General features: G+C 58.0%; 2 protein-coding genes and 1 long non-coding RNA gene across 7 annotated transcripts in view; 2 read left to right on the forward strand and 1 right to left on the reverse strand.

The window, feature by feature from the left end:
• C3H7orf50 (chromosome 3 C7orf50 homolog) overlaps positions 1-23,921 on the reverse strand; it is a 125,790-nt gene that overhangs the window by 33,899 nt on the left and 67,970 nt on the right.
• Positions 3,591-18,407, forward strand: GPR146 (G protein-coupled receptor 146). Of its 5 annotated transcripts, none has more exons than XM_015133124.3 (4): positions 3,591-3,748; positions 9,650-14,651; positions 15,301-15,437; positions 16,656-18,407. In XM_015133124.3, exon 4 carries the CDS (start codon positions 16,680-16,682, stop codon positions 17,679-17,681), a length of 1,002 nt encoding a protein of 333 aa, XP_014988610.3. In that variant the 5' UTR covers positions 3,591-3,748; positions 9,650-14,651; positions 15,301-15,437; positions 16,656-16,679; the 3' UTR covers positions 17,682-18,407.
• On the forward strand, positions 21,651-23,204 carry LOC144339684 (uncharacterized). Its single transcript, XR_013414999.1, has 2 exons — positions 21,651-22,229; positions 22,656-23,204. It is a non-coding gene; the product is annotated as an uncharacterized LOC144339684 (long non-coding RNA).

Here is a 23,921-nt window from a genome sequence, read left to right on the forward strand (position 1 = left end):
AAAACTTTGATAAGAAAATGTAGGATAAAATCTTTGGGATCTGGGAGTCATTGAGGAATTCTTAACCATGACACCAAAAGTAGATCCTTAAAATTAAAAATTAAAAAGAAAAAAAAAATGGATAAATGAGCACCAAAATTAAACAGAAAAAAGCCTTTTCTCTGCAAAACCCTCATTAAGAGGATGTAAGAGATAAGCTATGGACTGGAACAAAATATTTACAAACCACACATATACAAAAGCCTAGCGTCTAGAACACATAAACAACGAGAAGGCGCAGCTCGCAGCAGGGCTGGGAGGATGAGCAACGGCAGATGTGCCGGCTGCAGCCGTGCTCCATAAGTGAGTGGCTGCTGCACGCCGGACCTCCAGCTGATGGTGCCTCCCGGGGTCAACCTGAGGCCAGAGGCTCCGCCATACGCTGAAGACCCATGCTGGACACCTCCCACGTTCCTTGTAGGAACAGCCGCTTCTGCAGAACGTGGAAAAGGTCCACGCTGGAAGCCGTGTGGACGGAATTTGGGAAGAGGGAATGGAGAGAGTGCAAGAGAGGGAGGGAGGCCTGCATGGCAAGGTGGTGGCCACGTGCTCCAGAGAAGAGGACCTGGGCTCTGGGCTTCGGGGAAGAGGACCTGGGCTCTGCGTTCCAGGGAAGAGGACCTGGGCTGTGCCCAGGCCCTCCACAATTCCTTACTAATGTTACTGCTGTTTACAGGGGCTCTGAACAACCCCAAGTTTTATTAATACATCCACAGTGTCAGACGTTACACGCTATCTCACTTATGCTAAGGCTCACTCTCATTTTATCATCTGTAACGTCAGGGTGTGCCTTATAACAAAGAAAGTCACAAGCCACACTCACAAGAACTAGGAAGTTCATTGTAAAATACTCCTTGTCCTTGATCAGCGTGGCACACAGTATCGGACTCACTCTGCAAACACAATCACTAGAGCAGGTGCATCTCCAAGGGGAACGCCAGCCAGCCTTTCCTGCCACTCCCCGCACCCCCACCCTGAGAAAGCCCAAATGTAAACAGACCCAGGCCAGCTGGGCCCCTCTCCAGCTCCTGACCAGCAGCCCTGGATCCCTGGGTGGCGTGCAGCTAACCTTCCCGACCGCCACTCAGAATAACCAGGAAAGCCTGCCGACCTGCCTGAACGCAGCAGGGGAAGGGCGGCCCCGACATCTCCGTAAGACATGTGGCTGCATGGCAAGAGCCTCGGCAGTGCGCTGGGCTGCAGAGTGAGGTGCACAACTAGGGCAACTCCCTCCCCCCTCGCCGCCACACACACAGCGCACACAGCCACAGAGGCACGGCCCCAGGCCAGGAGCACACAACTGCCCTCAAACGCCCTCAGCAGCCAAGCAGGGGAGGCCACATCCACCCCCATGACTTCAAACATCAACACTAGACTAGGGTGCAACCGCGAAGCTAAGTCAGGGCCACGCACCCCCCACACCCCCATCTGTGCCTACCCCTACCCCTATCAACTGAGTCTTGTACAGGGGTTGGCCGGGACCCTTGGGTACAAAGCTGCAGCCTCTGGAGGGTGTTTACACCCCTAGCTACGAGTACTTATTGTGGTTCAGATCTCCCCAGGACACACACGAGCTTTCTGCCATTCTCCCTGGCAGGGCTGGCCTGCTTGGCATGGGAAGTCTCTGCAGGTAAGGCGGCCTGCGGTGACCTGAAAGCTCAGTGGCTTAGAGGAAGCTAACTTCCAGCACTCCCCAGCCACAGAGCACCCCTGTGGGTAGGACCCACAGAGCCTGGCATTACAGGGACCAGACAGCGACGTGCATACTCTGACCAGTGATTCTGAGGTCTTGGGCCATTTATACCATGGAGATAACGAAGCTTCTCTTAGGCAGGCTGCTAGGAGGGCCCAAAGTCCCAAACCCTGATCTTAAAAGCCAGAGTACCTCTAGGTTCAAATCCTGGCTCCACAGCCTGCAGTGTGACCTGGGGCAAGTTGCTTAAGTTTTCACAATTAAATTTAAAATACACGGTGGCTCACGCCTGTAATCCCAGCACTTTGGGAGGCCCAGGCGGGCGGATCACTTGAGGTCAGGAGTTCGAGATCAGCCTGACTAACATGGTGAAACCCTGTCTCCACTGAAAAAAAAAAAAAAAAAAAACAAAATTAGCCGGGCTTGGTGGCACGCACCTGTAATCCCAGCTACTCAGGAGGCCGAGGCAGGAGAATTGCTTGAACCCAGGCGGTGGAGGCTGTAGTGAGCCAAGATCGTGCCATTGCACTCCAGCCTGGGCAAAGTGAGAGAAACTCTGTCTTTAAAAAAAAAAAAAAAAAAAATTAACATGCATATGGTGACCTAGCTCATTGATTCTAAGGCATACTCTCTCATTTTATCATCTCTCACGTGAGGCTGCGCCTTAAAATCAGCAGTATGTCAGAATTTAATGGGCGGATGGCCTTCTTTTTAGTGATCCATAAATGGCATAGCTAGCACTAATTGTGTCTTACGTTTGATGAAATACAGCCCAATCTACCTTAAAACGATGGTTGAGGCTTAGAACAGAACCTGACACAGAATATGCCCAGCTGCTTGTGACTGTCTTTGGCAAGTAAGAGCAGTACCTGGCACCTCTGGGCACATAGGGCCCGGGTTGGATCCACTGTGCCAGGGACCTTGTACCGGGCTGGGCAGCAGGTCAGTGTCACACCAGCAGGCATGGTCCGTGGTGAGCCCCTCCCTACCCTCTCGCTGGAATAGAAAGCTGACCCCAACGTCCGACTCTGACCCATGCTCAGGAAGCCGTCCTGTCCAGGAAGGTGGCTGAGGTACATCCCTGAACACAGTGAGCCACAGCACCATTCAGCGGAGGGCCAGTGGCTGCTATTCTTCCTGCTGCTGTTCCACTTGGCCTGCAGGTCACAGCAAGTCTACGTGGAACTGTGCAACCCACATGCTTCGATTTTCAGAAACGTTCTTAGATCCTGAACCAGAATGTGCCGCAGGGGGTACTGTTTCACCTCAAAAATTACAGCAGAGTAAATGTCCTTGTTTCAACTTTTCCAATGTTTAACTTGTAACAATAGCTACAAAAGTAAGCAGGCAACAAACAATGTGTTTCTTTAAACGGCTTTCCTGTGAGTGTTCCGTTTACAAAGAAACTCCTAAAACCAGGAAGTAATTGATGACTTTGGAAACAGCAAGCAAACGTTGGAGAAGAAAGAGGGGCAGGTGTACCTGGAAGGACTAGCTTGCAGTCACTCATTTCCTTTGGAGGGCGGTGGGGCTTGCACCCTGCAGATTAGGGTATATTCTGACTCGGCAAAACAGGCATCAGCGCCCGTAAAAAGAAACCGGACTGGCACTAAGAGAATTCTCAAAAACTCCAAAAGCCCTGGGTGTGCGTCCTCCCATAGGGAATCTCGGGCGCACGAGCTCGTCAAATGGCTGGTCTCAGGTTACACAACCAGCGCCGCCTCCACCGCCACCGCCCCGCGACCGCACTGGTCCAAGCGGTTCCCCGGCTGTCTGGCCGCGAGGGCAGGGCTGGGGGCGGAGCCCAGGGCGGGACCAAGGCTGGGGGCGGGGCCAGGCATCGCTGCCGCTCGGCGGCCTGGGGCGGAGCCAGGGCAGGGGCGGGGCCGGCGGTCACGTGTGTACACAGGGCCAGGGCAGCGTGCGCGCCGTGAGCCCGGCCGGGAGCCCAGCCGCCTCCTCCAGCCCGAGCTGCCCGCCCTGCGGCGACTGCGCGGGCCGCAGCCCAGCAAGCCGGTGAGTGGGGCCCGGGAGCCTGGGTGGGGTACATGGGGCACACCCTGGTCTCCGCCTGGGGAGCGAGTCAGCCCCGAGCTGCTGCGGCTCCCATGGCGGGCGCTGTGCTTAATGGGACTCGGGTCCTCTGGCAGTTGCCCACTGCGGGGCGCCCTGCCCTTGCAGGGAGGGGACCGCTGTCCTCCGGCCGCCCTCGGAGCTGAGCCCCAGGGGCGGGCGTTCGGTCATTAACCTGGTGATGGCAGCTGAATCTGCTGCCAGCGTAGGCGGCTCAGCGCCGCCACTGGCTCTGCCCATGTCCGACAGGGCACCACTGATCCTGCTCTCCTGGGCCACTATGGTGACTGCTTTCGGCCCCTTCTATGATTAGCGTGTTAAAGTGAGTTTTGGAACTGTGTCTACATGGAGATGTCGGATCTGCTGTCAGTTGTCTTGGACAGTTGGCAGGGCATGGGACAGCTCTTTCAAAGCTTCACTGGAAGGCAGTGCTCTCCAGCTGCCAAACCACCACTACCAGCAGCAGGAAACCCACTATTAAGTTAATATTACAAACCTGGCAAGTCAGTTCTCTAAACTAGGCATCAGTCTGTGTGTCTTGATGTGACTGGTCACGGTGGCTTATCTCTGCACACATGCTACATGGTGGACCTGAGGATAATTCTGTATTTGTCATCCAGAGCAGTGGCTGTCAACTTTGATCTCTTCCCTGCCTATGAAAATGTACTTGAGTCCTCCATTCCACTTTTAATAGCCAGCTCCTGTCCACACGGAACAGCACATCTTTTATCTTTTGCTACCTGCAGCATCTAGCAGAGGGCAGCATTCAGTAACAGGGGCAAGAGGCTTTCTTTAAAGGCCTCTGCAAACTTGTGTGAGTGAAACGGTTCTGACCATGTTCCCAGGCTCCTCACGCATAGTGGTGATGAGATATTCTATCGTCCTAACTGGGGCACCGTTGAGAGTGAACGGAGGTACTGTTAATAATTAGACCAGTGCACGCTCACAGTACCCATGACAGGTGCAGCTCTTTCAAGAACCACTGCACGGCCTGGCTCCCCAACCAGAATCCCTGGTGTCTTCCTCAATGAAGAAGGCCTCTGAAGACAAGTGACTTAAGAACATAGTTCATATGTATTGAATACTGTTATGCCTTTTCACAAAGAAGAGGTCGGGGCCAGAGCAGTGATGCTCACTGCCCGATGCCACACACATCCGTGCTGACATCCATGTGTCATCCTGCCTCTCTAGCCAGCATGGACATATCCCGAGAATGGAGGACAGAAGAATGCAGACTTAGAACAGAATGTAAATATGAAAGTTGACTTGGAGTCCCTTCATAAGCCCCTAGTAGGCTGATGAAGAGAGAAGGGTAAAGGGCACGCACCTCATGTGGGTCTTAGGTTAGGATGTAAAGGCTGATTATATCTATCATACAATGAATAAATGGCATACTGCACAGACCGCTGCATGGGGAAATAGGCTCGTGTAACTTACAGTCAGAAGAGGGACATGCTGCTCACTGGGGCAGGGAGAAGAAGGGGCTCCTTGGGGAGCTGCAGCTCTCACAGCCCCTAGGATGTCATCTGGAATCCTGAAAAAACAACCGCCACCTGGCCTTTAAAGAACCAACCACAGCAAGGCCTTGCCTTTGCAGAAGGGAGTTCTCGCCCAGAGAACCTGGCTGACCGTGTCATGCACACGACGATCCCATGGTGCTGTTTTCTTTCAACAGCGTTTCCCAGTCATTCTCTCCCGCCTGCCGGCTCCTCTGCTCTCCAGGACTTTCACTAACCTGCCCGCCCAACTGGTCAGCATTAGGCTGCCCAGTTAGGCCACATCTGTCCAGGGATCTCAAAGGCTCAGAACCCCAAGACACCATGTAGGTAGCAAAGAGGAGAGGGGACCCAGTCTGGAGAGTAGAACAATAACTTTTCTCTCTAATTTGAGATCCCAAAATGAGATGCTGCCCAGGACCAGAAGTCAGTTTCTTAGACGCGTGCTGTCTACCCAGGAGCCTCCATGTGCAAACAAAACACCCCCTTGAGCAGCAGAGGGACAGGGTGGAGTGGGGCAGGTGTCTGTGCATCCCCACAGAGCCATACCCGGGTCCCTTCCTGCACAGGCCAAGGACTTTCCCCATTTTAATGGGAACCAGAGCAAGCCCTGCAGACCACTGTTGCTACCACAGCAAGTGTGATGAGGAGAAATAACCTGCTGGTTCCTCCCTGGGAAAGAACCAAGGTGGTGATAAGATCTGTGGCTCACAGCACTTCCCTGCAGGTAAGGCCACGCCTAGTAAACCCGGGCTCGACTGGGGAGCCCGGGCAGGGGCCAAGCCTGCCCAGAGTCTGCAGTGGAGACTCTCTCTTCTTGGCCAGGTCCTTGAATTTCTGAAGAAGTCTTTTTTGTTTGTTTCTGTTTTTCCCTGGTCTGCTGTACCTGGAAAGGGAATTAGCCTCACACCAAGTTAGGGAACAAAAAGCCCAAGTAAACAAAAGAATGCTGTTCCACCTTCTTCCAGGGAACTGGAGCCCATAGCTGCTGGCACAGGTGCCCGGCCGGTCCACTGGCCCAGCAAGGTGCTTGGTCTCAGCCCCCAGAGCCCGTCCTGGAGCCACAAACATGCTCACTGTTATCCATGGAGAAAGACAGGCATGCTCTTTGGTTATAGTCTAAGCCAAGTCACCTGATTTACTTGCACTACTCTGCAGTTTGGAATTGTAAAAAGCAAAAGGCTACAAAAATCAAAACCACCCATCTACGTAATGAACCGTTTCTTATCACAGCCCAGGAAGGCACAGATAGGAATCAGTGTACGTAAGCTCTCCACATTGAAACCCTATGAAAACAGCAGCCTTTCCTAAGAGTCTGGCTCCCAAGAGCTGGGTGTTAATTGTTGCTAAAGCCTGGGTTCATTACTACAAAAGGAAATACACATTCCAGAGTCATTTTGAAAGCATTTTGATTGTTCTAGAACATTCACCCAAGGTTGAGCGTCTCATGGTGCATGGCAGGTTCAGCCAGGAGCTGGCCGTGGCCTTCATACTCCTTTCCTGCCATCCTTCTGAGGATGCAGTGCCTGAGGCCTCGGTAATTCTATTTCCACTCAAATCTAAGGCTCTAAAGCTTCGACAACTGTCCTGGGACAATAAGAAACGCTAAGTCCCCACCCTGCCTGCTCTCCTTTCTACTCTGTGGGGAAATCAGATCACTCACCTTGGGGAAAAGCCTTTTACGTCACTGAATACATCCCCTTCCACGGTTTTCATCCAACAGTCAGCCAGACTGCTGCAGCACACATAAAAGCTTCCCAGGCCTGCAAAGAGCTCCAAGTACAGGGGAAAGAAATGGATGTGTAGACAGGCTTAACCCAGCACAACTGGCGGAGGGGTGTGGAGACAGTGGTCAGAGGTGGGCTCCCAGGGGTGCTGATGCCCAAAATAAAATGTCAAGAACGAGTCAGTGTTTGCTGAGAGAACGAGGGGAAGCGAGAAAGGGTGTTCTAGGCAAGGGATCAACATCCGCAAAAGACAGTGTGAAAAAGAGCACCCGGAAACTTCGCGGGGATCACCGGGCGTGGGACTTGCTGGCCCCAGCTCTGACAGGGCCCTGAGCAACAGAGAAAAGAACTTCCCGACTAACAGGGACAGCAACGTCAAATGTGATGGCTTTTGTGAAACTGATTCAGCCCCCTTGGAGTAGAGGATTCCTCTGCTGGTTTCTGTTTCTGCCAGCTCCGTGCAGTGCAGGCACTACTGTGCTCTCTCTCTCTCACACACACACAGGGACCCAGGTGCCTCTCAGGTTGAGGGGGTGGTCACCGTCCCCACACTCAGCCTCCTCTGTCTCCAGGCCTGCTGCTTCTGAACAGGCCTGGGGCAGCCCATTTCTATTGGGAAACCCTATCGAAGTTAGCCCCGGGTTTCAGCCAAGTTCATCTCACTGCTCACAGACGTTCATTATTAACAGGCTGCTTGATAGCACTTTGCGCTCTTTTTAAATAAGACATAGGAAGAAAGATGCCAACGTCTCACTTAATATGCTCCTGACAGCTGGCCTGACGGGGTCCTGTCGCCCCTGTCCACACGCTGCCATGGTTTCCACAGCCACACGCTGGCTCCAGACATTTTCATGAGTTATGAACCAAAGAGAACCAGGACCCCTGGAGCAGATTCTCCTTCCCAATCCCAAGTTCCTTTGAAAGCGGTGAACACAGGCCAGGGAAGCGAGTGTTTATACTCCAGTTTAGTACTAGTGAAACATCGGGAATTCACTGTGTTGGTATCAAGCCCGAATCCAGAACATAAAGACCATAAAACTTTGCAAAGCCTCTGCTGTCTGACCGCGCGCTCCCCAGGCCTCCGCCGTCTGACCGTGTGCTCCCCTGGCCTCCGCCGTCTGACCGTGCGCTCCCCTGGCCTCCGCCGTCTGACCGTGCGCTCCCCTGGCCTCCGCTGTCTGACCGTGCGCTCCCCCGGCCTCCGCCGTCTGACCCTGTGCTCCCTGTGCAAGCACCACCCACAGGGTGCATCCTGGGGGCTGCCTCCTCCACGTTCGCCGGCAGTGTGGGGCCCATGATGTTGTCACCCCACCCTGCCCCACAGTTCCCCTGCACACATGTCTGTTCACAAAGATTCTGAGTAAAAGTTCACAAAACAGTTTCCTCTGCCCTTCATATTTGGGGAGGAGGCCAAAGATCCGCAGGCGTCATCATCCCAGGCCAGGGCTGGTGACAGGGAGCAAGCGCCGGCACCTTCCTATGCTTCACGTGGGTTGGTTTATTTAACCTTCCTGTCTCAATGAGGATTTTCCTAAGCCTGGGGAAACTGAGGCACAAAGCAAGAAAGTCACCTGCCTGCAAAGACACCTGTGTGCAAGCCAGGACTGGAAAAGCTTGGCCTGCAGTACACATGCTGGCTGCCCGCTCCAGAGCCCAGGCCCTTAACCACTTCCTTCCCAGAAAGACGGAGGGCGAGGAGGTTTCTTACAGTGCTTCATGTCAACTCCTGCTGCTGCCCGCCACTAACCCAGGCTCCTGCAGATGGCAGGGGATGGGCTGTCCTACAAGCAGGCTTACTACGAAGCCCTGTCTAATGTTCCCTCGTGTCAGGTAGGAGGAATTAGGCCAGAGGTCAAGGCAGCATCTAGAATCAGTGGTGCTTTCTCAAAGTAGGAAAACAGTTTTAGGACTGTTTTCGTTCAAATTTTGGGCACCACTGTACTGGGTTCTATGACAGAGAAGCCACCAAGGTCCCGTGCGAGGAGCCCGGGCAGGGACAGCTGAAGCTGTGCACCTGGGCCCTCCCGATTCCCTCCTACCAGCTAGGCCTGGCAGTAGCCAGCAGCCAGCAGCCACCCGACCCTGACAGTGAAGGAGAGCTGCCTCACACTGTCAGCCCCCAAAGCTCAGGACACACAGGCCCTGCCAGGTCTTTCTGGTGGGCCAGGCCTTGGCAGGGCTCTCACGGCGGGCCCCACTCTGAACCACAAGCAGAGTCATCTGCAGTGTGAGACCTGCCGTCAGCACAGGGCTGCAGGCTGGGGGCTGTGCAGGGACACAGGGGCCGGCACCACTGGGCGGCCTTTCCGTCCCAGCCTGCCTGTGCACCCTGTGGGCAGTGACTCCTCAGGCACAGTGGCCCAAAGTCACAGGCGGTCTGTCAGGGGCTCTCCAGGGAGCTGGACACACTCAGGTTTAGATCAGGAACAGAACAGATCCCCAGGGCATTTGCTCAGGCTCAGAGCAGAGCAGGGAGCCATCCACCTGCGGCGGGTGCGTCCAAGGACTTCCAAGTCAACAGGGACAGCTGCCCGGACGGGCTGCCCAAGCCAACCAAGGGTCCTGTCCCATTGGTCCCTGTGGCTTGGGAGTCTGACACTTCTTGGTTTTCCTTTCTCAAGCTGCCCCAGCTTCTCCAAGCCCTGAGCCTGGGACTCCCAGCTCTAAGCGATGCTCTGCAAGCAGCGTCCCTGCACCCTGTGCAGGTGGATGGACACGGGACAGCCTGCAAGGAAGTGAGGCCCAGCAGCCTTCCTGGGCTTGGAACACCGCAGCCTAGGAAACATCTTCCCAGGAAATCGCAGTTGGAGCCCAGCACGGGGTCTTGGAAGAAAAGGCCCCACCTTCTATCCTCACAAGCACGCGTTAGGAGTGAGCACCGCTCAGCAGATGACACAGAGGTACAGCCGGACCCAAGGAGGGGCACTCCGGAAACAGCTACATCCACAGGCACTCGGCGGGACCAGGAACCCAGAAGGCTTGACGTTCAGGGGGTCTCGGAGAAACTCCACCCCTATCCTTCCCAGCCTCTTGCTTAGTTGGGCCTCACCCTAGCCCGCTGGAGATGGCAGCTGTGCCATCAGAGAGGGGGATGGGCAGATTGGCGGAGGTCACCCTGCAGGCCAGCAGAGGCCTCGGTGAGAGTACGCGGCCCCACAGATGGCTGCTCACGGGGCCCAGAGGCCACCCCTGCGCCGCAGAGGGCACCAGCACACCCGGACTTCCCCGAGGCTTCATATAGCTCCCAGGCCCCACCAGCAGCGTGTGGGCAGAGGCCCAGGCCCCTTCCTGTCGCTCAGAGAAGCTGCTGCCCCCAGAACACGGGGTGCCAGCCTCCCATCAACACTGGGTCCCGACCTCGGTCCGCTCAGGATTCCTGTGTGGAAATGTCACTTCTGCCCCAGCCCTCTGGGGTGTACCTGGCATCCAGCTCTGCCCCCCTTCTGCTTAAGCAGGTGCTGGGAGACCCTGAGCCGGGCAGGCTGAGGTTCTGAGCTCGTGAGGGGTGCAGCAGTTTCCCGCACAGCATGGGGAGCACATTTGCTCATGTCTCCCAAGCTGGCTGTACACTCTGAGGACAGCCCTGGGCTCTGACACCCTCCAACTTTCACTGGGCCTTCTAAGCCCTCCTCTCCTGTCCACTGCTAGCCCATGGCCTGGGCCTGGCCTTGAAGCTGTAAAGACCTCTCACCCCATCCAAACGAGACTGGTCAGATATCTCCCGCATGTCAGCCACCACTGGATTGGGAAGGAGGGGTGGTAGGTGCAAGGCTGGCCCTTTTTATGAGAGTAATTTAAAAAACAAAAACAGGTCAGGCACAGGGGCTCACACCTGTAATCGCAGCACATTGGGAGACTGAGGCAGGAGGGTCACTTGAACCCAGGAGTTTGAGACCAGTCTGGGCAACATAGTGAGATCCTGTCTCAAAAAATGTTAAATGAAAACATTAGCCAGCTGTAGTGGCACATGCCTGTAGTCCCAGGTACTTGGGAGACTGAGATGGGAGGATCGCGTGAGCCCAGGAGGCAGAGGGTGCAGTGAGCTATGACTGTACCACTGCCCTCCAGCCTGGGTGACTGAGGGAGATCCTGGATCCAAACAAAAAAATAGAAAGAGAAGGAGGGGGTAGATGAATCCCATTTGTGTCATTAATCAATTCTCTTATAGAGAAAATAAAACGATTGAAACTGAGCCATCTTGGACTGCTGAGGCCCAGGCAGGGCCAGCTCCTTCCACCTTCCCAGCCAAGATGCTGCCTGCGGCCCCTCCCCTCCTGGCCCGAGATGCTGTCACTGTCCCTAAGAGACCCTGAGGCCTGCTCCAGGCTGAGTGGGTGAGGAGCCTCTCAGCAAGCGCCTGCATCGAGGCGTGCCCTCCTGAGAGGTGAGGCTGACCTGCAGCGTCCAGCTCGGCTGGGGAAATTCACCTGAGAAGGGCCCAGTCCTGGGTGCCTCCCTGGGGGAGGCCTTGGGGCTGCTTGTGCTGGTACCGACATGGGCCTGGGGAGGGACCTGCGTGTGGGTGGCAGGTACTGAGTCATGGGGGAGGGTGTCAGGGGGAGATGCTGGTGGTAACAGTGGGACGTAGGAAGTGAAACCAGCAGTGTGACTTTGGAGGTGCTGGAGGAGCAGGGCCTGGCGGAGGGGGTAGGGGAGCCAGGAAGGAGCAGTTGCCAGGGACGGCCTGGCCTGGAAGGGTGGCCAGGAGCTGGGGAAGAAGCCGGTGGTCTCTCAGTGCAAAGGTGGGGCTGGCCTGGAGGAGAGGCCCACAGGGTCCCTGCTGGCTGAGGGTGCAGTGGCGGGCCCCGGAGGCTGAATATCAACCCCGCCGCTGGGCAGGCAGCGCTCAGAGCAAAATGGGTGACTGGAGGGCACGTGCCAGCTCTGCTCCTCGAGCCTGGCCCAGGAGGGGCCTGCAGCACGGGGCTGGGGGGCAGGCAGCCCTTCTCTGTTGTCTCCCCTGCCTTCTGAGGAGGGAGCCTCTGGAATCTTTCATCGCCACTGCAACAAACTCAGGCTTTCGTGTCGGAAAAGAGCCCACTTCTGACCAGGCTCATCTGGGCTCTCCCCAAGCCTCTAAGTCTCCCACCACCTGGCTCCCCGTTCCTCTTTCCCTTGAAGGAAGTCAGCAGAGCGCGTGGCTGACGGGAAAGACGCCACAGCAGACCTGCCTGGCGGGGGGAGAGGCCAGGCCATTGTTCTCCAGTTCCAGGATGCCCCGCTTCCCCAAACAGCCTGGCAGCCTGGAACAGGAAGTCTCTGGGCACAGAGGCAAGCAGGGGGCACAGAGGCAAGCGGGGGACCACAGACAGGCAAAGAGTCGAAGGCTCCACCCACCTGGGCCAGTCCAGGCTCCCACAGAACCCCTCTGCGGCCAGGCAGGCACGTGGGGCCCGGGCCATCACCCTCACTTGGACGCAGGTGCGGCGATGGCAGGGGAGGGGTGTCTACGGCAGCGCCCAGAGCCTTGGGCAGGAAAGGACCCTGGCTAATGTGCCTGGAACAGCTCAGTGACAGGGAGCTGGGCTGGCTGTGAGGGTCGGGCACGCGTCACGAGTCTTCTGTGACCAGGAGACGCAGGAACACTGGCTCACACGACTCGCCAGGTCCTGGCACGCTGTGGTCCTGTGGGCACCACCTGCGGCTCCCAGCCTGCAAAATGTACACTTTGCTGGGCATGGTGGCTCACATCTGTGATCCCAGCACTTTGGGAGGCCGAGGCGGGCAGATCACCTGAGGATGGGAGTTTGAGACCAGCCTGGCCAACATGGAGAAACCTTGTCTCTACTAAAAATATAAAATTAGTTGGGCGTGGTGGCGGGTGCCTATAATCTCAGCTACTCGGGAGGCTGAGGCAGGAGAATCGATTGAACCTGGGAGGCAGAAGTTGCAGTGAGCCGAGATTGCACCACTGTACTCCAGCCTGGGCAACAGAGCAAGACTCTGTCTCAAAAACAAACAAACAAACAAAAAAACCATACACCTCATGCTCACTCCTCTGGGAGCCATGGCTAACAGCCAGCAGGCAGGATATTCTCAAACCAGCTCCTGGAGGGCACTCACAGGGACCCCGTTCCTACCATGAGCCCCGCCAGAGAGGAGGTGGGCCATGGAGGCTTGTCCACCCAGGTGTGGCCGAGAAGAGGGTTTCCTCACACTCTGCTGACCTGCTTTCCTTCCATGCCTCTCAGCCCAGCTCCTGACACAGGTGGAAACCTGACCTCCTTGGCTTTAGAATGTCCCCCAGAGCCCACAGAGCAACCCGCCCCCAGCCACCTTCCCTCCCAAGATCTCCAGGTAATGCCTGGTAAAAGGAGGACTCCGGGGAGAATGTTGGGAAAACATGCAAAGCACATCACCTTCCAACCGATGGAGAGTGAAGGAAAACAGGTACCATTTGGCTTGTAACCTTCACTGGAAATAGAAACCATCCTCATCATTGATACCTGGTGAACTGCACAGAGAACAACCTGCAGCTTTGGAAGCTTATAAATCCTTCAGTATTTGTCAGCTACCAGTAAACAAAAATGCACACGGGAGAACTTTCCACCCGAACCCCACCTGGAGGCCAGCGTTCCCAGGTCCCAGCTGGTGTGACAGCACGCACTCGAGGGCCAGCTCAGACACGGCGAGTAGGACGCACGTGAGCACAGGGAGGAAATGCCAGCAGATCCTGCTTCACGTGACCACCTCCCAAGAATCAAGCCATTCTTAGCCTCACAGACGCTGGCCGCCTCCCTCTGGCTCGGCCTCACGGCGGGGCAGGCATTAGCAGTCCAGGCAGCTTCTCTCTGACTCCCCGCAAGGAGGGGTGCGGTGGGCAACAGGCTGGCCCCGCACAGTTCCACCTGTAGGAGAGCCCAGCAGAGCAGCCCTTGCAGGAGGCTGTGTGTGTGGGGCCGGCTCAGCTTTTCTCTGGCCATGCCCGTGTCCCTTCTGTGCACGGAGACACCAGATGCACGTGCTCCCCTCTCTGCTTCCGACCCAAGCCTGCCCTCGGCCTCCGCTGTGCCTCCAAGGGCTCCTGTGTCTTGTGGGCTGAGTGAGCACGGCCAGGCCTTTGCTCGACAGTAGACCCTTCTATTGATTTCTTCACAGAAAAAAGGGCTCATAACCAACATTTAAAGCACACTGAACACCAGGAGCGGCTGCATGGACCTGGACACGTGTCTGCCTGACCTGCCCCTGGGCTCTTGGTAGGATGCCCTGCAGCAATGCAGACAGGGGCCTGCAGGGAGAGGCCACATCCCCAGGAGCCAGGCTATCAGAAAGGTGGGGCAAGAGGCCAGCTGTGCTCGCTTTGCAGTGCGGTCCCGTCCAAGCACGGCCCCTCATTTCTGGAACCCGGCTGTAAACAGCAGGAGGGAGGGGCGGCGGCGCCTGCCAAGGGAGGCAGAGGCCCTGCGGGGAACTTACCAGAGGAAAACAAGTGCTTGCATCCTGGGGCCCTCACACGCACGCGCAGGAGGCCAGGCGTGCTGCTGATAAGAGCCTGCGGGTTTGCAGAGAAGCGCAGCAGCGCAGGTCTCACTGGAGTTCTGGTGGCCACCTCTGTCCTGCCATGCTGCTCACTGACAGTGTCCGGGGCCCACATCACCAAGAGGCTCGGGCCACAAAGTAAAGGTGAGAGCCTGTGGTGCCCGCAGGCAGAAGAGGGGACACGGGGGGCTCTGTGCAGCGCAGAGAGGGTGCAGGTGGGCGAGGGGACGTGGGAGGCTCTGTCCAGTGCAGGCAGGAGAGGGGACGCGGGGGGCTCTGTGTAGCGCAGGTGGGAGAGGGGACGCGGGCACCAGCCGGCATCTCTAGGGAATGAAGGGGTGCCAAGACGGAGCACACTGAGGGGTCCCGGCTCTTGGCAAGCTCTGTGAGGCAAAGGCGGCTGGCCAGGGGTGCCCTCCTGTCAGTGGCTGGAGGCAGCACACAGGGCACACAGCGAGACAGCCCTCCCACTCCGATCTTCTAACCACAGACCCTGGATAGATCTGGGGGCCCTGGGCGCCCCGTGAGGCCAGGCCAGGCTGTTGACTGACACTCAGTCGCAGTGGCCGGTGTTTCCTGGGGACTCAAGTGGAGTCTGAGCAGTGACGTCCTCAAAATGGGCTGCCACTCTGACAGCCAAAGCCATGCAGCCTCGCAGGCAGGAGCTGGGGTGTGGGGGACCACAATCCCGAAGAACCCTGTCCTCTGGACCCTGGTGCAGCAGGAGGGGAGAAGCCCGCAGAAGCCCGGATGCCTCCCCCCTCAATGGCCCCCGCTGCTGTGCTTGGAGCAGGTGTATCCTGTCTGGAGCTTGTGCTGGCCCGGCGAGTGGAGCCCAGAACCCACCCCCAACTACCAACATCCCCCAGATTGCCACCTGCCCGGCCCAGGAGGTTCTAGCCAAGATGTATTAGCGAGGGGCTGGACAAGGTGAGCATGTGAGAAGCAGGGGCTGGGGGGCCAGGACCTGGGGGTGCTGCGGCAGCACTGTGGCTGGGCACACCCGGCGACGGCCTAGCTCTGCATGCCTGTCACCACCTGACCCTCACTGCGGCTGCTGGGTGGCATTCACCAGGATTGCACAATGACCTACACCTCCCGTCCTGCCCGCCAGCCTCTGGATGGGAATTCCCACATCCACCCACCCGCCCATCTGCCAGCTGCCTGCATGCTTAGCCCCAGGGCCACGTTGCCTGCTGTGGGGCGCACGCTGCTACTGGCACTGGGGGCCTCGGGCCCCTGGCCCCTCTGCACTCTCCTCCTCCCGAGCCTCCTCTTCCCACCCTGCTGTGGCCCCGTGTGTGGTGTGGGTCTTGCAGTGGCAGGACTCCGGTGGCAGATGAGGACCCGCTCCCGCAGCCAGCCTCTGCACTGCTCCCGCCTCCGGGCACAGGAACGATGCCATCTGCTCGTCTGCCTGAGATGCTTTTCTAATCCACTCTGAGAGCAGGAGGTCAGCCAGGACCAAATGACATGCTGGACATCAGGCTTCCTGAGATAGCTGCAGGTCCCCGAGGAATGCCTGTGCTTTGGTGGGGGCAGAATTCTTACTCTAGGATGGCTCCAGCCGCTAGGTTCTCGTTCAGTGACGTCAAGACCGGCTATATCCCCATGTCCCCAGAGCCTCCTTGGGCTGTGACCCACAGGTCACCCTCCCTGGAGCCCAGGCTCTGCAAGGACTCCAAGGTGCCGGGTCCTGGGCTGCCGGGAGGGAGGGAGGCACAGGGCTGACCGTCCACATTGCCTGTCCCTCCTGGCACTGGCAGGATCCGAACACCACAGGCACCTAGTAAACTTCAGGAATCATAGCGCGGGGCCCGTCCAACCAAGTCAGGATGACCGGCCAGGCCTTGCAGCAGCCCACAAACAGTGGGCTCTGACTGAGCATGTGGGGCATGCCAGGCTCCCTCTCTGGTACCCAGCCCCAGCTGCTGAAATGAGTGCAGCCACATCAGCCCCCGGTCAGGACCTGATGCGGCCATTTTTCAATGCTCAACTTCATTTTCACAGAAATGCACCTGAGGCAGTCTCACTCTGTGGTCTCCAGCTATTCCTGCGCCACGAGAAGGCGCCCCTGTACCTGCAGCACTTCTGAGCCAGGGTCCTGGGAGGGGACACGAGCTGACCACCTGTTCCTTCTTTCTGCAGGGTCGCGGAGCCTCGCCGGCTGCCATGTGGGGCTGCGGCTGGTTCAACGGCACAGGGCTGGTGGAGGAGCTGCCTGCCTGCCAGGACCTGCAGCTGGGGCTGTCACTGCTGTCGCTGCTGGGCCTGGTGGTAGGCGTGCCAGTGGGCCTGTGCTACAACGCCCTGCTGGTGCTGGCCAACCTACACAGCAAGGCCAGCATGACCATGCCAGATGTGTACTTTGTCAACATGGCAGTGGCGGGCCTGGTGCTCAGCGCCCTGGCCCCTGTGCACCTGCTCGGCCCCCCGAGCTCCCAGTGGGCACTGTGGAGCGCAGGCGGTGAGGTCCACGTGGCACTGCAGATCCCCTTCAATGTGTCCTCACTGGTGGCCATGTACTCCACTGCCCTGCTGAGCCTCGACCATTACATCGAGCGTGCACTGCCGCGGACCTACATGGCCAGCGTGTACAACACGCGGCACGTGTGCGGCTTTGTGTGGGGCGGTGCGCTGCTGACCAGCTTTTCCTCGCTGCTCTTCTACATCTGCAGCCATGTGTCCACCCGCGCGCTGGAGTGCGCCAAGATGCAGAACGCAGAAGCCGCCGACGCCACGCTGGTGTTCATTGGTTATGTGGTGCCTGCACTGGCTGCCCTCTATGCGCTGGTGCTACTCTCCCGCGTCCGCAGGGAGGACACACCCCTGGACCGGGACACAGGCCGGCTGGAGCCCTCGGCACACAGGCTGCTGGTGGCCACCGTGTGCACACAGTTTGGGCTCTGGACGCCACACTATCTGGTCCTGCTGGGGCACACAGTGCTCATCTCGCGAGGGCAGCCCATGGACACGCACTACCTGGGGCTGCTGCACTTTGTGAAGGATTTGTCTAAACTCCTAGCTTTCTCCAGCAGCTTCGTGACACCGCTTCTCTACCGCTACATGAACCAGAGCTTCCCCGGCAAGCTCCGGCGGCTGATGAAGAAGCTGCCCTGTGGGGACCGGCACTGCTCGCCAGACCACATAGGGGTGCAGCAGGTGCTGGCGTAGGCGGCCCAGCCCTCCCAGAGAGACGTGACTCTGGTGGACGCAGAACAGTTAGTTACTCTGGATGCCTCTGCGTCCTTCCAGAAGGAAGAGAAGTAGGAGCGGTGTTTTTCTTGAAGTTTTCTTTTTCCCACAAATGCCACTCTTGGGCCAAGGCCATGGTCCCAGTGGCTGGCGTCTGGCGTGAGCTTCCCTGAGGCCTGTGCGTCTCCTGAACACACAGCTCAAGGTCCACATCCGCAAAAGCCTCCTTGCCTTCAGCTTTCTCAGCATTCAGTTTGTCAACGAAGTGATGGACGCCTAAAGCCAGTATATATACTTTGTGGTTAAAATACTTGATTCCCCCTCCTTTGTTTTATAAAAACAGATGTTTTCTAGAAAAATGACAAGTATTAAAATGAAGGAAACCCTATGAAAGAATGGCAACAGCCGGGGTGGCTGGGCCCTGGCAGTGGGCGGCGGCTGCTGGCCGGGCCTGCTGGGTGTGCCACAGTCACCATAGGGTTCTGAGAACATTTCACAGAAGTGCCTGAGACACGGAGACACGGCTGGTGTTAAACGGAGTCATTTAGTAGCAGTGACGCGCTCTCAGCCACCAAATGTCCCTGACACCCTCCCCAGCCCCCAGAGATAACATCAGCTGAGGCTTTTTTCACTTTGAACCTGTTCTAAATCAACTCCTCAAAGTGTGCACAAAACTAAAGAATATAAATAAACAAAAGAAAGTAAGGTGTGTTAGGATTTCTGACTGAATACCAAAGCTGAAGGGCCCCCCCAGGGGACAGAAGGCTGGAGGCTGTGTCACATGGGGTCTGGCGAGAGGGCCAGGGTGGAACCTGAGGCCAGCTCCCAAGGCACCTGGAACCAGCATCCGCATCTCCTCGGCCCTGGCAGCCTCAGGTAGGGCCCGGACCGGCCTGTTCCACTTGGGCCCACGGGTCTGTAGTGAGACGGTTCCATCCATAGTGAGGCAGGTCTTAGTGAGGCGGATCTGTAGTGAGGCGGGTCCGTGGTGAGGCAGGTCCCTAGTGAGGCGGGTCTTAGTGGGGCGGGTCTTAGTGGGGGGGGTCCGTAGTGGGGCGGGTCCGTGGTTAGGCAGGTCCGTAGTGGGGCGGGTCTTAGTGGGGAGGGGGATCCATAGTGACGCGGATCCTTAGTAAGACGGGTCTTAGTGAGGCCGGTCTTAGTGGGGCGGGTCCGTGGTGAGGCAGGTCTGTGGTGAGGCGGATCTTAGTGGGGCGGGTCTGTGGTGAGGAGGGTCTGTGGTGTCTCAGTGAGGCGGGTCTGTGGTGGGGCGGGTGTGTGGTGGGGCGGGTCTGTGGTGGGGCAGGTGTGTGGTGGGGCGGGTGTGTGGTGGGGCGGGTGTGTGGTGGGGCGGGTCTGTGGTGAGGCGGGTCTGTGGTGGGGCGGGTCTGTGGTGAGGCGGGTGTGTGGTGAGGCGGGTCTGGTGAGGCGGGTGTGTGGTGGGGCGGGTCTGTGGTGAGGCAGGTCTGTGGTGGGGCGGGTCTGTGGTGAGGCGGGTGTGTGGTGAGGCGGGTCTGTGTTGAGGCAGGTGTGTGGTGGGGTGGGTGTGTGGTGAGGCGGGTGTGTGGTGAGGCGGGTCTGTAGTGAGGCGGATCTTAGTGAGGCGGGTCTGTGGTGAGGCGGGTCTGTGGTGAGGCAGGTGTGTGGTGGGGCGGGTCTTAGTGAGGCGGGTCTGTGGTGGGGCGGGTCTTAGTGAGGCGGGTCTGTGGTGGGGCGGGTCTTAGTGAGGCGGGTCTGTGGTGGGGCGGGTCTGTGGTGAGGCAGGTGTGTGGTGGGGCGGGTCTGTGGTGAGGCAGGTGTGTGGTGGGGCGGGTCTGTGGTGGGGCGGGTCTTAGTGAGGCGGGTCTGTGGTGGGGCGGGTCTTAGTGGAGCGGGTCTGTGGTGGAGCGGGGTTAGTGAGGCAGGTCTGTGGTGAGGCGGGTCTTAGTGAAGCGGGTTTAATGAGGCAGGTCTGTGGTGGGGCAGGGCTTAGTGAGGCGGGTCTTAGTGAGGCGGGTCTGTAGTGGGGCGGGTCTGTGGTGAGGCGGGTCTTGGTGAGGCGGGTCTGTGGTGAGGCGGGTCTTAGTGAGGCAGTTCTGTGGTGAGGCGGGTCTTAGTGAGGCGGGTCTGTGGTGAGGCGGGTCTTAGTGAGGCGGGTCTGTGGTGAGGCGTGTCTTAGTAAGGCGGGTCTGTGGAGTGGAGGGTCTATGGTGGGGCGGGTCTTAGGCGGGTCTGTGGTGAGGCGGGTCTTAGTGAGGCGGGTCTGTGGTGAGGCGGGTCTTGGTGAGGCGGGTCTGTGGTGAGGCGGGTCTTAGTGAGGCAGTTCTGTGGTGAGGCGGGTCTTAGTGAGGCTGGTCTGTGGTGAGGCGTGTCTTAGTAAGGCGGGTCTGTGGAGTGGAGGGTCTATGGTGGGGCGGGTCTTAGGCGGGTCTGTGGTGAGGCGGGTCTTAGTGAGGCGGGTCTGTGGTGAGGCAGGTCTTAGTGAGGCGGGTCTGTGGTGAGGCGGATCTTAGTGAGGCGGGTCTGTGGTGAGGCGGATCTTAGGCGGGTCTGAGGTGTGGTGGGTCTGTGGTGAGGCGGGTCTGTGGTGGGGCGGGTCTTAGAGAGGCGGGTCTGTGGTGTGGAGGGTGTTAGTGGGGCGGGTCTGTGGTGGGGCGGGTCTTATTGAGGTGGGTCTGCAGTGAGGCGGGTCTTAGTGAGGTGGGTCTGTGGTGGGGCGGGTCTTAGTGAGGCGGGTCTGTGGTGGGGCGGGTCTTAGTGAGGCGGTCCGTGGGGAGGCAGGTCCGTGGTGAGGCTGCTCTGTAGTGAGGCGGATCTTAGTGAGGCGGGTCTGTGGTGAGGCGGATCTTAGTGAGGCGGGTCCGTGGTGGGGCGGGTCTTAGTGAGGCGGGTCCGTGGTGGGGCGGGTCTTAGTGAGGCGGGTCCGTGGTGGGGCGGGTCTTAGTGAGGCGGGTCCGTGGTGGGGCGGGTCTTAGTGAGGCGGGTCTGTGGTGGGGCGGGTCTTAGTGAGGCGGGTCCGTGGTGGGGCGGGTCTTAGTGAGGCGGGTCTGTGGTGAGGCGGATCTTAGTGAGGCGGGTCTTAGTGAGGCGGGTCCGTGGTGGGGCGGGTCTTAGTGAGGCGGGTCTGTGGTGGGGCGGGTCTTAGTGAGGCGGGTCCGTGGTGGGGCGGGTCTTAGTGAGGCGGGTCTGTGGTGGGGCGGGTCTTAGTGAGGCGGGTCCGTGGTGGGGCGGGTCTTAGTGAGGCGGGTCTGTGGTGAGGCGGGTCTGTGACGGGGCGGGTCTGTGGTGGGGCGAGTCTTAGTGAGGCAGGTCCGTGGTGAGGCGGGTCTTAGTGAGGCGGGTCTGTGGTGAGGCGGGTCTTAGTGAGGCGGGTCCGTAGTGGGGAGGGTCCGTGGTGGGGCGGGTCTTAGGTGGGTCTGTAGTGGGGCGGGTCTTAGTGAGGCGGGTCTGTAGTGGGGCAGGTCTGTAGTGGGGCGGGCCTTAGTAGGGCGGGTCTGTAGTGAGGCAGGTCTGCAGTGAGGCGGGTCTGTAGTGAGGGGCAATTGTTCCTCATCAGCCTCCCTCTGGACCTTCCACTCACTGGGATTTTGTAAAACATCTACTTTAAAATATGTCCGTGAGAAAAGCCCCCATTCCTCCACACCATCTGTTCGCCTCTCCCCGATTTTCTGGGATTAAAGTATAGGCCTGCAATCCCCTACCCCCAATTCTAAAGCCCAGAAAGCTCTGAAAACAGGAAGATGTTCCCCGCAGGTGGCAGCAAATTCACTGGGCAGTGATCCCTGACCTGAAGGGCTGTGAGGGCTTCATGTCCATGCGGACCCCACTCCTTCTGAAGACGTGCTGATGTGGCTGTGAGAGCTGACCCGCGCCCCGGGGTTCTGTGGCACACTTCCGCCACATAGCCTGAATGCGCTGGAATTCTGCATAAGCTCGGCCTCAGGGACAGTGGGGGTGGGGTTGGGGGAGCCCCACCTTGCAGCCATCGACGTGGGGACGTCACGCTGTGGTCCCAGTCTCCTGGGAATTCAGTCACGAGGTCACTGGCATTATTCATCGCGTGCTGCGAGCAGGTCAGAGTCGGCCTCCTGAGAACGCGGCTCTGGATGGCTCCTGCCAGGAGCTCAGACCCGCCAGACGGGCTCCTAAGCTCTGGGATTAGAGAACAGTTTTCTGAGCTGTTTCTGTCAGTGTTCTATTTTCAGGTGCGCCAGGATCTCATGTGAACCTTTAGAGCTGCAGGCCTGACCTCCCTCCCACTCCCACTGGAGCCAGAGCTGGTTGAAGGGCCACGTCTCTGATGGTCCTGGGCTTCCCATCTCCATGCCTGCGTGGAAACCCTGGCATCTGATGAGGAAATGATCACACAACCCCACAGAACCCTGCCCGGCGGCTGGTGCTGTCACCCCAACCCTCCTCCCCCTGCAGCCCAGCTCTGCAGGGTGGGGTGTCCAGGCTTGAACCAGGAGACCCTCTTCCTGGCTGATACTTTCCAGCCCCCTTGGCTCCAGGCTGAGCTCCTGGGAAAGGGGCAGACCCTACACACAGGTGAGGGCGGCACTGGGCTACCTCTGTCTGGGAATTACCCCATCCAACTGTCCTCTCCAAAGGCAGGAAGGGCCTCAAATCACTATTTCAATTTCTCAGTGGCTTTGGGTGCAAACTGGCTCATTTCTGTGGGTCTGTTGGGGGGACTGGCCTGCATTCAATACCCCTCACCCTACCCTGCTGGGTGGCCCTGTGGAGGGCCCCGGCGACACCCTGCTGCCTGGTCAGCTGTTTCTGGTGGGCCCCCGCAAGGCAGGCATGTGCCTCCAGCGCAGACCCTCCCCTGCTACCTAAGACCCTTCACTGTGCACCATGGCCTCCCCCAACCCCCTACCCAGCAAGTCCCCTCCTCATCCCCAGGCCCCCGCCAGCCTCTGTGGCCCAAGACCGTCCACTATGCACTGAGGCCTCCGTCCTCATCCCCAGGTCCCCGCCAGTCTCTGTGGCTGCTTCCCAGAAGCTGCGTCGCTGACTTTTCCTGAGATACCTGCTCATCTATATTCCGTGTTGCCTTCAACTGGGAAGATTTGGCACCTCCTGAGCCTCCTGCCGCCCCTGAGCGATTCCCAAAGTCTTCACCTCATCACACACAGAACATGAGAACTTGAGTCACTCAGGGGAGAAAAAGGAGCTACTTGAAAAAGTCAAGGTTGTCGTCTGCCCAACTCCCCAGTTATTCCAGGCAGCCGTCTCCCCAACTCTCCAATTCTTCCAGGCAGCCATCTCCCCAACTCCCCAGTTCTTCCAGGCATCTGTCTGCCCAACTCCTCAATTCTTCCCCAGTTTGCGAGACACCTCTCGCAAACTACTATAGTTCAAAAATCTATACTCTAATAGATTTGACTACTATAGTTCAAACATCATTCATCTTATTTTTGTTTATCCACAAGAAAGCCTTGCCCTGTTTCCTTAAATAAGATACCAGAAAGGGAGTTTAGTTGTGGATTCACTTCATTAAAGGTGTAAGACTTATTGTAAGAAGCTGGATCTATTGTGAGTTGTGGCAGAGAGATTGGGAAATCTACACACGTCTTCTTTCATACACAGCATGCAACAGAGGGAAAGCAGGAATGGTAATCCTAACAGAAAGTACCATAAAATTGGTTATTTCCCCTCGAATTGTATGTCATAATACTTAATACTAACCCTATCCCTAGCCCTACCCCTAACCCACCTAAACCTCACCCTAAACACCCTATCCCTAACCTCCTAACCACCGTAACCCTAAACACCCTAATCTGAACCCTAACGCTTAAAGAATCGCTCTGGGCCTGCCTGGCTTTCCCGAGCCTGAGCATGTGAACGAACCTGACCCGCCCCCTCCATTCTCTCTGGGCTCCTCCATCCTGTGTCTGCTGAGCATCGCTCACAGACCCAAGCCCCATCCTGTTCAGCCACCTTGACTTGCTGGGGGACCACAAGAGGAACATAGCTGTGACGCTGCCAGCTGAGCCCGGCCACATCTGGGGCTTCCACACAATGCTCTCCCCAAACAGCAAAGCTTTGGATGCAGATGGGAGGCATCCTGAAGCTGGGACAAGGGCTGGGCAGGGGCTGGCGGCCAGTCTGGCAACGTAAGCAAGCCCCTGGCTTTCCCTCTGCTCACTGCCTTGGCTCTCTTCCTCACTCTTGGCTCTCTTCCTCACTCTGTGACTGAGCGCGTGCTCCTGAGAAACGGGCTTCCTTGCTGCT

Source organism: Macaca mulatta, chromosome 3, assembly GCF_049350105.2.
Source record: "Macaca mulatta isolate MMU2019108-1 chromosome 3, T2T-MMU8v2.0, whole genome shotgun sequence".
NCBI classification, from domain to species: Eukaryota; Metazoa; Chordata; class Mammalia; order Primates; family Cercopithecidae; genus Macaca; species Macaca mulatta.